Here is a 15843-nt window from a genome sequence, read left to right on the forward strand (position 1 = left end):
CTTTTTTTTTTTTAACGCAGAGAGCACAATCGCCCCAAGGTTAGCAGTAGTGAATTCTTTGAGGCTTTCATCTTCATACTGTTTATCCCATGCAATGTATTAAGTTAGATTCAAAGGACTTCAGATCTCTTATGTAAATTTAGCCAGAGATGTGCTGCTCTGTGAAACTCCTCCAAAGGCCCACACATCTTTACAATCAAAGGATTACTCCTGTTTCCACTCAGATGTAAAGTACACACTGAAGCCAAAGCAAAACTGGTACATTTCAGAAAAAAAAAAAAAAAAAAAAACGCATAACCAGACCACATACAGAGGTGAGAGAAAACCCATTCTGGAAAAGCAAGGCTGGTTTGCAGAATCCCCACCCCCTCCCCCAGGCTGCTGTTTTGTTCTGGGCCATAACCCACGTTTTTTGTTGTTTGTTTTTTCAAATGTTCCAGTTTCTATTTCTCTCTGCATGGGCCTGGCTAAATCCCATTGATGTTAATGGAAAGTGTGCGCTCACTACAAAGACAGGAGGCGCTAACCTCCCCGCTACAAATAAATACCCCCTCATAAGTCACCGTATCTATGACCCCCGAACACACACACACACACACACGGTCCTCATCAATCCCAGGGGACGTGCCACATCTTAAGCTAGAAACTGCTTTACAAAGAGCTGCACATGTAGTCCAGAAATAAATTCCACCCGTCCAACTTTGGAGGTCCTTAAGAGCCACAGATACTGAGAAAGAGGCTTGAATGCGAGTGGGGGGTCTTCTGAGCTTGTAAGGAAATCAGAGGTGGTGACGGTGAACAGACATGAAATTCTGAAGGTGCTAAGACTCTTCTATAAAGTTGTATGTCAAAAATAGATTTACTAAAGCAAAATTCTGAAGGAAATCAGAAAAGCCGTTCCCTCTGGTTGGGGAGGGGGCTGACTGGAGAGGGGCAAGAGGGGACTTCCGGGGTGATGGAATGGTCCTGACCCAGGTGGTGCTGACATGGGTGTTGACAAATGTCAACACACAGTGAACTGAAAACTTAGTATCTGTGCATTTTATGGCATGTAGATTGCATCTTAATAACAAAAAAAAAAATCTAGGTTATGTGGTCTTCGTACAATTTTATGGATTATTTCAGCAGTCACCTGAGGAATTTCTCCCTCTAACATATTACTATCAAGAAAAAAGTTACCAAAAGCTAAAACGTAATCCACACAATGAACAATGGCACTAGTACCAGAATTTTTTAATTAAAATGAGAACATTTCCCGAGAATGTTCTACGTGTCAGGAGCTATTTGAAGCATTTTACTTGCTGTACTTCACTGAACCTCCCAACAAGCCAAGGGAGTAGACATGATCGCCCCTATTTTATAGGTGAGGAAACTGAGGCTCAGAAAAGCTTGTTCCAATTACACAGCTTCTCAGAGAAGTTGCAGCAAGAGCTCAACCATCTGGCCACCCCGCCCGCATTTTGAACCACTGAGTTCACGGCTGGGTTTGAAATGAGAGGACTCTCAGGGTGGTTGGAGACATTTCAAAATGTACTTTAGCCAAGAACGGGAAATTGATTCTCTACATAAAAATCTAGGGGATTTAGGGGAAGTCAGCTACAGTCTCCTAGAAACAGATGCTACCTAATTTGTCTGACCCCAAACTCCCTTCTCGGCAGCCCCTGGAAAAAGAGGAAGAACTTGTACAAGACAAGCATCTCCTCCTGTCTCTGAACCATCACAGAAAACTTCGGCTATAAAAGGGGTCACAAGCTAGTGAGAAACCTCAGGACTGGGACGTCCCTGGTGGCGCAGTGGTTAAGACTCCACGCTCTCAATGCAGGGGGCCCAGTTTCAATCCCCGGTCAGGGAACTAGATCCCACAAGTGTGCCACACTAAGAGTTCATGTGCCACAACTAAGGATCCCATGTGCTGCAACTTAGAGGCTGGCAAGCTGCAACTAAGGAGCCTGCCTGCCACAACTAAGACCCAGCACAACTACATAAATAAATAAATAACCTCAGGACTGCCAGAGGCTGCTGGTAACCTGTCTTCTCTCTACAGCCAGAGTCCCAGGGAAACCAGGTGATTCAGCTGCTTACGTTGGAAGTCAGGCCTTCTGGCTTCTCCCGGAAATTCTGAGCGTCATTTCAGAGAGGAGACATGGGCTAGGACCAGGGTCGGGCCCTCTTTTAGAAGGGTGGCAGCCCTCCAGGTCATCCCGGCCCCCACGGTTCACCCCATTGCATTTCCTGAGACCCTGGAGTCAGCATCACCGGTGCTAATGTACAGAATACATACTAGGAACAGAAAAGGGTATAGTACCTAACAACAAGTTGCGTTCCACATTTTGATTCTCGGTCACCAGCCCCAAGAACCAACGTGGCCTCCCCCTGTGGAGGGAGCAACTCTATTCTGAATGGTTTCAAACACCCTGAGTGCACGTCTGACCTACGTAGTTTCCTATACCCTTCCAACTTCCGTAGAGGCACACGGAGGTGACTTAAGACAGAGATCTCTGCACATAAAGATAAAAAACACTTAGAAGAATAAAAGGCGGGCTTCCCTCGTGGCGCAGTGGTTGGGAGTCCGCCTGCCGATGCAGGGGACACGGGTTCGTGCCCTGGTCCGGGAGGATCCCACATGCCGCGGAGTGGCTGGGCCCGTGAGCCATGGCCGCTGAGCCTGCGCGTCCGGAGCCTGTGCTCCGCAGCGGGAGAGGCTGCCGCGGCAGTGAGAGGCCCGCATACCGCCAAAAAAAAAGAATAAAAGGCAACCCCCAGCTCCAAAGATAAATACTAACTTCGGTGAAGAACCTTCCAGACCTCCATGTATTTACATGCACAAGTGTGCAAAAATACTTGTGGGGGAGAGGGTCATAAAAATGGGAGTATGAAAAAAAAAAAATGGGAGTATGCTGTCCATGTTATCCTGAAACTTACTTTTTTCACGCAAAGAAAAAGACGAGTCACACCGTGTCGTGTCGACATCACCGGAGTGACTTCGTCATTCCTGACTCCAGGGCAGCATCCCATAGTTTTGCTGGACCAGCGTTCAGGTAACCACCGATGGACATCTGTTTGCTTCCAGTGTCTGAGTAACATACGCCATGCTGCAAAGAATACCCTCGTACACACACCCCACACACGCCCCAAGGCCTTTTCTGATATTCCAAAGCCCAGTCCTTAGAAAAAGAAAATGAGTGTCCGTCTCTGTGGGGCTTCACATCCCCTCCACACCGTAGCATGATCTCAAGCAAGCTCCTTATTCTCCTTTGCCCCATGTTCTTGTTTCTCGAGTGAAGCATCTTTTTTCTCTACCAGTCTGTTTTGCCTCCAGTCCATGGGAATCTCCAATAACCACTGTGGAAGAATTCGACAGAGCTGATCTCATTTCCAACCCCACTATTTCTCCTGCATAATTCCATCTTCTCTGAGTCATACACATGACTCTCGGTTAACAGAATGAAAAATTTATGCCAAAGATGGCCAAAGTTCCCTCCCCAACACACATGCCAACGCCAATGTGAACAAGGTTGTAGGGGTGCTAGTAGGTCTGCACCCCAAAAATCATTCGGACGATGGGTTTATATGACAGGCTGGGCAGATGAATACCTCGAGTGGAAGAGAGCACAGACCAGATATCATGCTTGAGATGGTAAAGGCAGGGAGAGGGGGAGACACACAGCTGCCTTCTCGAACACCTTGGGATCCAATTGCATTTACCTAATACATACTTTACTATAATGTAAGTTAAAGTGTATGTAAAACAGGCACGTGTAAGAAGAGACTGAAAGGAAACAGACCAGAAACATAGATGGGGCATCTCAGGAGGTGGCTGCACAGGTAGGGATTTTTGCTGTGCTGCTTCTCCTTCAAATTTTTCTCCAAAAATAATGAGTCCCGGGCGACTTCCCTGGTGGTCCAGTGGTTAAGAATCCGCCCTTCCAATGCAGGGGACATGGTTTCAATCTCTGGTTGGGGAACTAAGATCCCACATGCCGCGGGGCAACTAAGCCCTCGTGCTGCAACTACTGAGCCCGTGCAATCTGCAGCCTGCGCCACAACCAGAGGGAAGCCCACACGCCGCAACTAGAGAAGCCCGCATGCCGCAATGAAGATCCCGCACGCTGCAACTAAGACCCTATGCAGCCAAATAAATAAATATTAAAAAAAAAAAAAAAAAAGAATGAGTCCCTTTGTAGAGTCCCTTCGTAGTTGATAAAGGAAAAGAAAAATGAACAGAGGGCGTTTTGCAGGCAATAAAGCAGCAAGATCTGGGGTCTGGGGAGAACCCAACAGACAAGATTTGAGAGGTGGGATCTGGTCATCCCACACTCCCAGTCGAGGGTTCCTGAGCCCAGAAGGCACCAATATGAGGTACCAAGGAAACCCGTACAGCCTCAAGCAGAGCAGAGACTGCAAACCGGCAGCCTGCGGACAGACCACGAGAGAAGGCGAGGGTGTGCTCACTCCACACAGTGCTTTAACAATTTGTAAATGAGTTAGCAATGTTTGAAAATCAAGGGAAAGAGATGCTGGAAATTAGAAAAAAATGACTCAGCACTGTGTATATCTTGTAACCTTTTTTCTAAAAAGGAGCGTTGGGGAGCAGGGAAAAGACAAGATTTTTAAATTTAATGTTGTATGTCAATTATACTTCAATTTTCAAAAATCATGGTAAATGGCAGAAGCCAGTCCAGAAAAAACTTATTCATTGTTTGTAAACTTTGGAAGGAGGAAAAAGAAATGAATGACAGTGTTTTGGGGGTGGAACTGGATAAAAGGGAGATTTTTCATGAGGTACCTTTTCACACGTTTCCTGAATCGTGTGACTGTATTACCTTTCAAATAACTATATTTTTAAAACGTAATCAGTAAAACGCAGGGTGATAGATGATACTTTATACACATTGCAGACTAACTTTTCTTAAATAACTGACTTACAGTTTGACTTTATATAGGTATGTAGCAAACTGCTGTGGAACTAAAAAACTAAAAAGAATTCAGGTCCTTCCGGTAAAACTCTGAAGTTTCTACCTCTTGGGCAACTCTGGGTCCATGTTTGCAGCGATGGAACAAAGCAGCATCTTCTGCTTTGAGATGGGACACGAGCACCCCCGCCCCCTGGCTTCTATCAGCCTGGCCTCTGAGTTAGTGACACTCACTGTGTAAAAGCACACACCCTGATGCAGACAGGAATGTCTGTTATCCCAACATCCTACCTCACCCACAAATGACTCAGAGCAGAAAAGAACGATTCCCGCATCCCAAAAGCACCTCCACCGCCTGTGTGGAAGAAATAAACCCCCCTCCTCTTCCCAGGGCTGGAACTGCTGACACGACCTGTCTGATTAACGTACCACCAATGGCGTGTGGACCCCGCTTCCTGGGCCCTTGGCATCCACTTCCTCTGCTCCCTAAGTGCCTGTGCACCAAATCCTTACCGTCCAAAAGAACGTGTGTTTTTGTTTCCTTAAGGAGGAAACACCTTTTCTACTTTAACAATCTTCTCCCAATGAAAAATTTAACAAGATTTGTGAACAGAGAATCCGAGTGTTCCTTCCGAGCCCTGCGTAATGAAAATTAATATTTCATCATGTCTCCGGAGGAAAGGAAATGTCAGTTTCACCCTCTCTGTGCCCCAGACGCGCTGGGCTTCTTTCTGTTCTTCCAATATTCCAAGCTTGTGCTGAACGCAGGGCCTTTGCACTGCTGCTCCCTGAACCTGGGATCCTCCCACCCTCCTGCTTTTCTTCCCATCACCTCCTCAAGAGGCCTTTCCCGGCCACCCTGGCTAAGACCGCCCCTCCACATCTCCCACCTTCATGCACTCAACAAATACTAACTGTGCCTGGGATGCCACATTTGCCCTACGACCTTCTACTACCTTCACAGCAGTTTCACAACTTGAAACAATTACGCTCAGCTGTTTTACTGTCTGTCCCCGCTGAAAGTCAACTCCGCGAGGGCAGGAATTTTTCTACGTTTCAGTCACTGCTGCATCCCCAGTGCCCAGCACCGTGGCTGGCACACAGCAGGTGCTCAATAGCCATTTCCAAAAAGGCAGGAAGAAAGAAAAGGCGGCACAAGAAGGATGGAGGGGCATCGGGTCCGTCACCCTCCATACACACTGAAGCACAGAATCTGTTCCCGTCAACCCTGCACGCTGAAAGAGTCTACATAATAAACAGAAAACGATCCAAAGAGCACAATGCAAAGAGTCGGAGGCTTTGCCTTGCTCATGACCGCTGTGTACTAGAGCCTAGAACCGAGTGATTCACGATAGGCATGCAAAAAATATTTGCTAAAACAAGGAAAGGCTGAACAGCTGACGGACAGAAGGAATGAGTAGCACAGGCATCACTACGGTTGACCCCGGTAGTGGCAGAAACGGAGCCTCACCATGAAAACCTCAGGGGTTCCCAACGTGTTGGCCTGAGGGTGTCCTCTCCCTTGAAAGGCCAAGTCCCATTCCAGGTGCCTGGAGGACAAAGAACCAGTGCTGCCCAACCTCTGATGTTACTGAACGGACGACCCGACTGACTCACCAGGGGAACCCAGTAGGTGTACAGTGCTCCCAGTCGCATTTCGGGGACGAACTGGGAGCAGGCGAGAAGCAGGAAGTAGAGGTTGAAGAAGTATTTGAACTGGTTAAACAGCACCTGGAAAGGAGAGAGAGGAGAGAGAAGACACTTCAGGTTGGTCTGATGCAGCTGGGTGGGCTTAGAGGGGGATGAGTGACATTTCAAAACACCCCCCCAGAAGAACAAAACTCACATGGTACCTACATATACGGTTTACACACCTCTACATGTTGTATAGGAAAATACACCTGGGTGGCGAAAACATAATTTGTCAAAGTAAAGAAACAAATGATACACGTGGGAATTATAAACACTAGATTCAAGACAGTGGGGACCTCTGGGCAGGGAGGGTATGCTGGAGGCTTCGGCTATAGTTGTGAGATTTTATGTCTTAAACTTTTTTTTTTTTTAATTTATGGCTGAGTTGGGTCTTCGTTGCTGTGCACGGGCTTTCTCTAGTTGCAGTGCACGGGCTTCTCACTGCCGTGGGTTCTCTTGTTGCGAAGCACGGGCTCTAGAGCGCAGGCTCAGTAGTTGTGGCACACCAGGCTTAGTTGCTCCGCGGCATGTGGGATCTTCCTGGACCAGGGATCGAACCCGTATCCCCATCACTGGCAGGCGGATTCTTAACCACTGCGCCACCAGGAAAGTCGGAAATTCTTTTTTTTCCTATTTTTTAGCCACGTGGAGCAGCACGTGGGATCTCAGCTCCCCAACCAGGGATTGAACCCACGATTGATCCCTGAGGTGGAAGTGCAACGTCTTAACCAGTGGACCGCCAGGGAAGTCCCTTCTTAAACTATTTTGTAAGTACAGAAAGGGCCACTCAAAATGTTGTTGAAGAGGTTTTAGTGGGAAATGCTTATGCTGTAAGACTGAATCAAACGAGTGAGATAAGTGGATATCTCCCTGGTATGATCTCAACGTCATACAATATCTACAGCAGAATTTCATCCCATGTGGCAGGAGGGTTCTGGCAGAGTTTCAACTGCCCCCACGTGCCCTGGAAGTGACACTGATCCCCCTGACTCATTTTGGGCAACGAACAGAAATCATGTGTCCCTTCGGAGCACTGTCCAGCCCCTCGCTCTTGCCCTGCCATGGAGACGTGGGTGCCCACGTATTCCAGATAATGTAGCTGTGAGATGGAGGAGAATGGCCTGATCTGCCTCAGAATTTCCATGAATGAGAAATAAACTTTCACTTGACTTAAGATACTGAGCTCGTGACTTCCCTGGTGGCGCAGTGGTTAAGAATCTGCCTACCAACGCAGCAGACACGGGTTTGAGCCCTGGTCTGGGAGGATCCCACATGCCGCGGAGCAACTAAGCCCATGTGCCACAACTACTGAGCCCGCGTACCACAACTACTGAAGCCCACGCACCTAGAGCCCGTACTCCGCAAAGAGAGAAGTCACCGCAATGAGAAGCCCACACACCACAACGAAGAACAGCCCCTACTCGCCACAACTAGAAAAGCCTGCGTGCACCAATGAAGACCCAACGCAGCCAAAAATTAATTAATTAATTTTAAAAAAAGATACTGAGATTTAGGGGGCTGGGGGAGGGGAGTAAGCCAGGCAGCAATAAATGTACTCAAAATCACCCTTAAAGGGCTTCCCTGGTGGCACAGTGGTTGAGAGTCCGCCTGCCGATGCAGGGGACACGGATACGTACCCCGGTCTGGGAGGATCCCACATGCCGCGGAGCGGCTGGGCCCGTGAGCCATGGCCGCTGAGCCTGCGCGTCCAGAGCCTGTGCTCCGCAACGGGAGAGGCCACAGCAGTGAGAGGCCCGCGTACCGCAAAAAAAAAAAAAATCACCCTTAAAAAAACATTCAGGTTGACTTTAAGCTACAGTGTAAGGTATTTGCATTTCCATGTTCTCCCTCAATAAATCAAACAGTGATTTTTTTTTTTTCTTCCAGCTTTGGAACTGATTGCTGCTGCTGCTTCTGAAGTCAGTCAGTGTATTCTGGAGGCCACACTAGATAAAAACAGATGTTTAACTTAAAGGTGTTTTACGGGCAAGGTTTTCAGAGTACTTGTCCATGAATTTAACAAACGAAAGGGATGAATGCAGAGTAAAATACTACGCAAAACATTAGCAAACAGGCTTCCCTGGTGGTGCAGTGGTCGAGAGTCCGCCTGCCAATGCAGGGGACACGGGTTCGAGCCGTGGTCCGGGAAGATCCCACATGTCGCGGAGCAACTAAGCCTGGTGTGCCACAACTACTGAGCCTGCGCTCTAGAGCCTGTGAGCCACAACTACTGAAGCCCGCGCGCCTAGAGCCTGTGTGCTCTGCAATGAGAAGCCACTACAGTGAGGAGCCCGTGCACCGCAAGGAAGAGTAGCCCCTGGTCGCCGCAACTAGAGAAAGCCCACGTGCAGCAACAAAGACCCAACGCAGACAAAAATAAATTAAAAAAAAAAAAAAAGTGACTTCAATTAAAAAAAATAAGTTCACAAACATGTTAACAAAAAGTCTCTCTGGATAATAGTGTTAAAATTTACCTTTAAAAAAAAGTTCTCTACACTTTTATCTCCCAACTTTCCTGTTCCAAATATGTATTTCATGATAATGAGGGGTGGGGGGGGAATGTAAGCACTGATTTTTTTTTTTTAATAGATTTATTTATTTTTGGCTGCGTTTGTTGCTGTGCGCAGGCTTTCTCTACTTGTGGTGAGCGGGGGCTACTCTTCGTTGCGGTGCACGGGCTTCTCATTGTGGTGGCTTCTCTTGTTGCAGAGCACGGGCTCTAGGCGCGTGGGCTTCAGTAGTTGTGGCTCGCAGGCTCTACAGCGCAGGCTCAGTAGCTGCGGCACACGGGCTTAGTTGCTCCGCGGCACGTGGGATCTTCCCGGACCAGGGCTCGAACCCATGTCCCCTGCATTGGCAGGCGGACTCTCAACCACTGCGCCTCCAGGGAAGTCCCCTCCTGATTTTCTTTTTTTTTGGAACAAAGCTATGTCCTCAAAATATCTTTTTCACTCTTAGGCCCAACACACCAAATAAATGTGAAGTTATTCTAACCAATCAAGTGGAGTCTCACAGCCTTGCAGCACCTTCCAGGTGCTCAGGACCAGGGAAGATGAATGGCCAGTGGCTGAGGTGACATGGAAAAGACGGGGTGTTCACAGAATCTGCCACAGGAACTTCAGTCTGCTAAGACTGGTACCACTGCATACATCTGGTGTAGGAAGAAGAAAACGATGTTGCCCCTGCCCGTACATACCCCAGGCAAAAAGGTGAAGAAGTTGTACTTCTGATTGTTGATGACATTTCGAGGGTATCTCTGGTCCCTCTTCTCGGGGTGCCCCAACCAGACCGTGCGGGGCCTGGGCTCCCCTGCACCACAGCATCTCAGCCACTCGCAGCACCTGTGGGAAAGACACGCCCACACCGTCAAGGCCACGCCCACACCCATCCACTCCTCCCAGAATGTCTTTCTCTAAAGCATCTTCACTGAGTCAGAACCACAGCCCCATCTGAGGCTTCATCCTTCAATGAGAGGGGAAAACAAAGCTGAGGCATCTAAGAAGCTGTGGTCCAAATCAAAGATGCTTTGTCCCCAAGCCCAAATTATTTCAAAAAGTAGGATTCGTTTTTAAAATAAGATTTAAGTTAAAAAAGTAAATACAGAGCAACAAGTACTGTTATCACTTTGACATTCTGCAGGTGAGAGAGGAAAGCTCAGGACAGCTGAATAAAGCACCCAAGTTTACCAAGATGTGAGAAACAGCCGAGTCTGGCCTTGAACCAGGTCCATCTTATTCTGAAACCCAGTGTCTTCGCACCCCACATGCTATCAAGGGTGCTGGTCACACCAAGATTACTATACAAAAAGAGAAGGGAAAGAATCTCCTTCCACACTCGGCTCCACGTTTTAGCAACATGCTGGAGGAACACGCCAGCAAGATGATGACTCGGCGCCCCGCATAACCTGAACACAGGCCAGCGTACCAGCTGTAGGCAAACTGACTCCCAGGGCCGCCCCTGGAGGGCAGCTCACCAGGCACGCCTGCCCTCAGGTCGCCTGTGTGAAGCCAGGGACCCCTGCCCAGCTCTGGCAAAACTCAGCTGCTCTGAGACACACATGCCCACCCTCACTCGTGCCAAAAAAAGGCAGCCCATCCTTCAGGAGCGGCTGTAAACAGGCATTTTGAGAATTACGAGCATTCGTTAAGGGTCTTTCATGGAAAGACCCCAGGCTGAACTGTTCACCTCCCCACCCACCCCCACAGGCTGGGAGGAAGGAACCCCAGCCCTACCAGCCCCTTGAGATGCTGCCAGCTGAAGGCAACCCATCCAGACGTGGCCATGATGACTTACATAGTCACCTGTCACCTGCGGACCCACCGTCTCCCCCTCCTCCTACGGGCCAGGCAGGCCCTGCCCAGGTACTGGGGTGCAGAGCTGAGCACACACAGTCCCTGGGCATCGGGACTCTAAAGATTAGCAAGCCAGCAAGTTGTTGCCTGCTCAGATGCTCAAAATTTCCATGATGAAACACGATGCTCTTTCTTAAATATAGCATCCTGGTTCCCGTAAACTAGTGCTAGGGCTGGGGTGGGGAGGATGGTGGTAGCTCTCACGAGGATGGGTGTCACTTCTAATAACTCATTCGTGCTGGCGAGAGACACATACAGAAACCTTGAGGTGTCCAGCCCCATTCCTGCTCTTGGGTGTGTGTCACCCAAGCCGGCCATCCGTGGACGCAAAGCACTGAATGAGGGAGGGAGGGAGGATGCATTTGACGGAAGCACACCCTTCAATCTGCAGATACCTACCCATGGTCACTGACTTTTCTGTGAACCAGCCAGTCTCTCCCCATCCTATAATAATCCTGTAATGACGACTCCCAGAGCTGAGTGTTTCTAATGAAAGCTGAAGAATGAACTTAAGAGAATGACATCCTGTCAGGCTGTTTATGAGTTTTGTCTGTTTTGTCCTAGCAGAAGGTTACTCACAGCAAGCTACCAAGTTAAACGCTGCGTGACTTAACCGGCAGGCGTGCATGTGCACAGGGGGCAGGTCATTCAGGGCAGCCCGCACGTGGTAGCAAAGACTGGAACCGTACCTAACCGGTCATCAGAGGGCAGCTGGTCAAATAAGCAGGGAACGTCCATACAATGGCATGCTCAATAGTCTTTGAAGAGGGAGATAGAGCTGTATGCACTGAATAGCCCCATTTGCAAGATACGCTAAATCAGGAAGGAGCTGCAAGGTGTGTCCAGGATGCCATTCCTTGCATGAAAGCAAGAGGATACCGTGCAGACTATGCCTGCCAATGCAGAAAACCTCCACGACAGCTGACGCCACCGGTTTCCTTTGGGAAGGAGGGAGTAGGGGCGCCTTCTCCTACTTATTCTTCCATCACATTGTACATCTATTACCTATGGGACTAAATGTGCATTTCTTTTTTTTTTTAGCTAAATCCATAATAGTAAGCATTTATTAAGTGCTCATCTGGTCCAACTATGATTCCAGTTCCTGTGGGGACCTAACTTTGGAACGGGATCCTTTCCTTCTACTTCCTCACAATCTCATTGCAACAAAGGGTAGTAAGCGTTTGGCACAGGGTAAAATAAGGACTTTGTGTCACCTGAGCCCAGTGTAACTAGCCCCAAGCTGATCTCATTTAATCACCTTGATTGTCACCTTGTTTATTCACTTTCTACCTGCACTGGATATAAGCTGCAGACTTTCAATGACTTTTAGGTCAACAGTATTTACTGAGTATCTAATAAGAAGAAGAAGAAGACGAGGGATCATTGCTCCCTTTTTGTCACACATTCATTCACCTAGAATGTCCTGTGCACTCACAGGACGCAGGTCCTCACCTAGGGCATTCAACAGTGAGCAAGACAGACGAGGTCCTCCTCCCACGGGGAGGAAGAGAGACAGTAAACAGCTCTCTAAAATAAAATAAGGCATGGGATAAGAGAAGGAGTGGGGAAGGGGTGTGGCTCCGGGAGACTGGGTGGTCAGGAAGGCTGGGGTGACAGGTGAGCTGAGTGACAAGAAGAAACATCCATGCAACCAGGCAAGGAAGTGCCATCTAGGCAGATCAGAACCGCAAGGGCAAAGATCCAGAGGTAGGAAGCAGCCTGACACACATCTGCAGGGAAAGAAGACTAGTGTGGCTGGAATGCACCGACCACGGGGGAGAGGGTAAAAGATGAGGTCGGAGGAGGAGGAGGAGGAGGGGACAGACGACACAGGGCCTTGTCACCAGGGCAAGGAGTCTGGATTTTACTCCATCCACAGTGGGGATCACTGAAGGGTTACAAGCACAGGGTGGCATGATCTGATTTATTTTTTTTTTTTTTTTTTTTTTTGGCCACGCCTCACGGTTTGCAGGATCTTAGTTCCCCAACCAGGGATCAAACCCATGCCCCTGCAGTGGAAGCACAGAGTCCTAACCACTGGACGGCCAGGGAATTCCTGAGTTACATTTTTTTAAAGGTCCTTCTGGCTTCTGAGCAGAGAAGATGCTGCCGTGGGCAAAAGGAGAAACAGGTAACAGGTGTGAGGCTTCTTTGGGGGATGGTGAAGTGTTCTAACATTGTGGTGATGTCTGCACAACTCAGTGAATATACTAAAAATTGCTGAATTATATACTTTAAAGAGGCGAACTGCAGGGCATGTGAACTGTATCTTAATCAAGCTGTACATTAACCAAAAAGATTGGGAACAGAAGGATCATTTAGAAAGCTGTTGCCGTCATCCAGGCAAGCAAAGACTAGGGTGGTGGCAGTGAGGGGTGATGAGAAAGATAGATTCTCAAAATGTCACGGATGTAGAAGTGTATGCTCTTTAAAAAATAATGTCTTACTTAATGTTCACAACCATCCTACGTAGTATGTACTAGCATCATCCCCATTTTCATGATGGATAAACTGAGGCCCAGAGAGGACTCAGTTACCTGCTCAAGATCTACTGCTACACCAGCTCCATCTACTACCGAGTGGTAGAAGCCGACTTTAAGCCCACGTCTGTCTGATCCAGATCCTGAGCTAAGAGCCTGAGAGTACCCTGCACAGCCACTGACAGCCCCATCAGCACAATTATTTCACAGCTCTATTTTTTTTTCTAGTCTCTCTTCATTACATAAAATTGGAAAGATCCTTAGGGGCCATAGAGAGTGAGGGCTCTCAGGCTGCTCAAACCGAAGCTCTTCTGTGTGCACATCAGCTGCCCTGCCCCCCATACTCATTCATTAATCTTCATATCAATGCGTTGGCTCCCAGCTCCCGAGTCACCCTTCAGTGCCCGCTCTGGGATGTGGACAGACTCCTTTCTGCCTCTCCTTTACAGTCAGTGAAATGCTAAGCCTTCTCAGTAGAGGGCGCTGGAGGGACACCACTGGAGGAAAAAGCTCACCTGTGGTTTCCAGGCTGTGGCACAGTGGGCGGGTCAGCAGTGCGCTGAGTGAGGCCATCGAATGGTTCCCTGGCCAGCCATGCGCCCAGCACATGCTGTCCCTCGAGGCTTTCAAGCCCCACTGTGGCCCAGGGGTCACCTTACCAGGGCCCTCTCAATATGGACATCCCAGGCCCCAGGCCTCCTCCACACCAGTGCCCTGATTCCCTCACCCCCAGGTTTGTCTCCCAAGGTCCCCCTGTCACTGTGGCCCTTAGTGTCCCACCAGGGACACTGTGAACTCAGGTGCCCTCACTCCCATTGTACACCCAATGCGTCAACCGCCAGCTGTGCCTGCCACCCCATCGGTACCCCTGGGATTGCTTTCTTGCTTGCCCCACCTGCAGACCAGCTCTGGTCCTGCCATCCAGTGGCCTGAACTACACTGTCTCCAACCAGGTCTGCACCCCAGCCTTAGGGAGGGGCCCCCATCCAAGTGTGTCCTACCTCAGATTCAGTCCCTTAGCCTAGTCTACCATACAGTTTTCTTCTATAGCCTACAGTTATAATTTAGTAAGTCCATTTCCCTCCATCTTTCCACCTGATTGAGCCGAGGCCAACCCCACCTCTGAGCTCCAGGCATGACAAGCCCAGGATCCAGGCTTGGCCAAGCAGAGCCCTCAGCATGGTGCTAGGCTCAGAGAAAGGGCCAGTGAGAGGCCTGGCTGGGATTTTTGCTAGAAATTCCAGAAAGACATGCTCTTCACCCTGGGGTTGTTAAGGTGGCAGAAAACAAGCCTGGAGTTGCAGGAAGCCACCTTGCTCCTGTTTAGGGACAGTCTGCCTGAAAATGGAGTCACAAGGAGGATGCAGAGACCACAGGAGGCTCCTGTCCACCTCGGGGGCGAGTGTAGGTCTGTCGGTTCCCTGGGCTTCTCAAGTCTTAGGCACCAGTACATTGGTTTTTGTTTTATTTTACTTTGCTAAAGCCAATGTTAAGTGGGTGCAGTTAACCACCACCCCAAAGCTCCTGTCTGATAGTCCTGTCTGCCACGTGGCTGGGCCGTACTTAATAAGATGCTTTCCTGTTGGTTTGTGTGTCTTCGCGTCTAAGCTTTTAAAGCCTGCAGTCTATCATCCTGACGTCTGCACACTGATCTCTTCAGAGCTGTGATGTCCAACCTGGTAGCTTTACATTTAAGTTACTTAAATAAAAGAGTTAAATTCCTCATTCTCAGCAGTCATATTCTGAGCGCTCCGCGGCCACAGGTGGTCCGTGGCTATGGACTGGACGGCGCGGATGCAGAACATTCCAGCATGGCAGAGGTTCGACTAGACGGTGCTGCTTTAGAGCAGCTCTTTCAAGGCATCTCCTCCCTCCTCGCTCTTGAACAAACCTCAATGCCCCAGGAACATCAGCAAGTGGACCCCACAACTGAAGGCAATTTGCCCAAAGAGTTTCCCAAACTTCAGCCCTTTTCACACACACGGGATTTCTACCATATCCAACTAATTCTACTTTCTAACTTCATCAGTTTGCCTCAATTTGCATACCTTAAATCAGCGATTCTCAACAGGGAGAAAGGGTTAGTTACTGGTATCTAGTAGGTAGAGGAGGCCAAGATTCTGCTAAACATCCTACAAAGCCCAGGACAGCACCCGCCACAAAGAATGATGCAGCCTCAAATGTCAGCTGTGTCCTGGTTGAGAACTCCTGACCTGGATTTTGTTTATCAGTACATAAATGTGTCTTAGAAGGTAACTTAAAAGGTAACCACTATCATAAATGCAAAACCACTATCACTTGCCATACACAGAAGGTAAACATCAAAATCAACACAATGAGAAGCAAACGTTACTAAATTCCAGACGCAGTGGCTCCCAGCCCCCAGCCTGCTGCCTGCTGGCCAGT

At 48.8% G+C, this 15843-nt stretch overlaps 1 protein-coding gene across 1 annotated transcript in view; it reads right to left on the reverse strand.

Annotated features, from left to right (window-relative positions):
- Positions 1–15843, reverse strand: part of ATP9A (ATPase phospholipid transporting 9A (putative)) — a 130688-nt gene that overhangs the window by 93799 nt on the left and 21046 nt on the right. The window contains exons 2-3 of the mRNA XM_065892099.1: positions 9802–9946; positions 6531–6644 (exon numbers count right to left, since the gene is read on the reverse strand). Of these exons, the coding sequence (XP_065748171.1) occupies positions 6531–6644; positions 9802–9946 (259 nt within the window). The remainder of the gene's footprint in view (positions 1–6530; positions 6645–9801; positions 9947–15843) is intronic.

The sequence above is a fragment of the Phocoena phocoena genome, chromosome 15, assembly GCF_963924675.1.
Source record: "Phocoena phocoena chromosome 15, mPhoPho1.1, whole genome shotgun sequence".
NCBI classification, from domain to species: domain Eukaryota; kingdom Metazoa; phylum Chordata; class Mammalia; order Artiodactyla; family Phocoenidae; genus Phocoena; species Phocoena phocoena.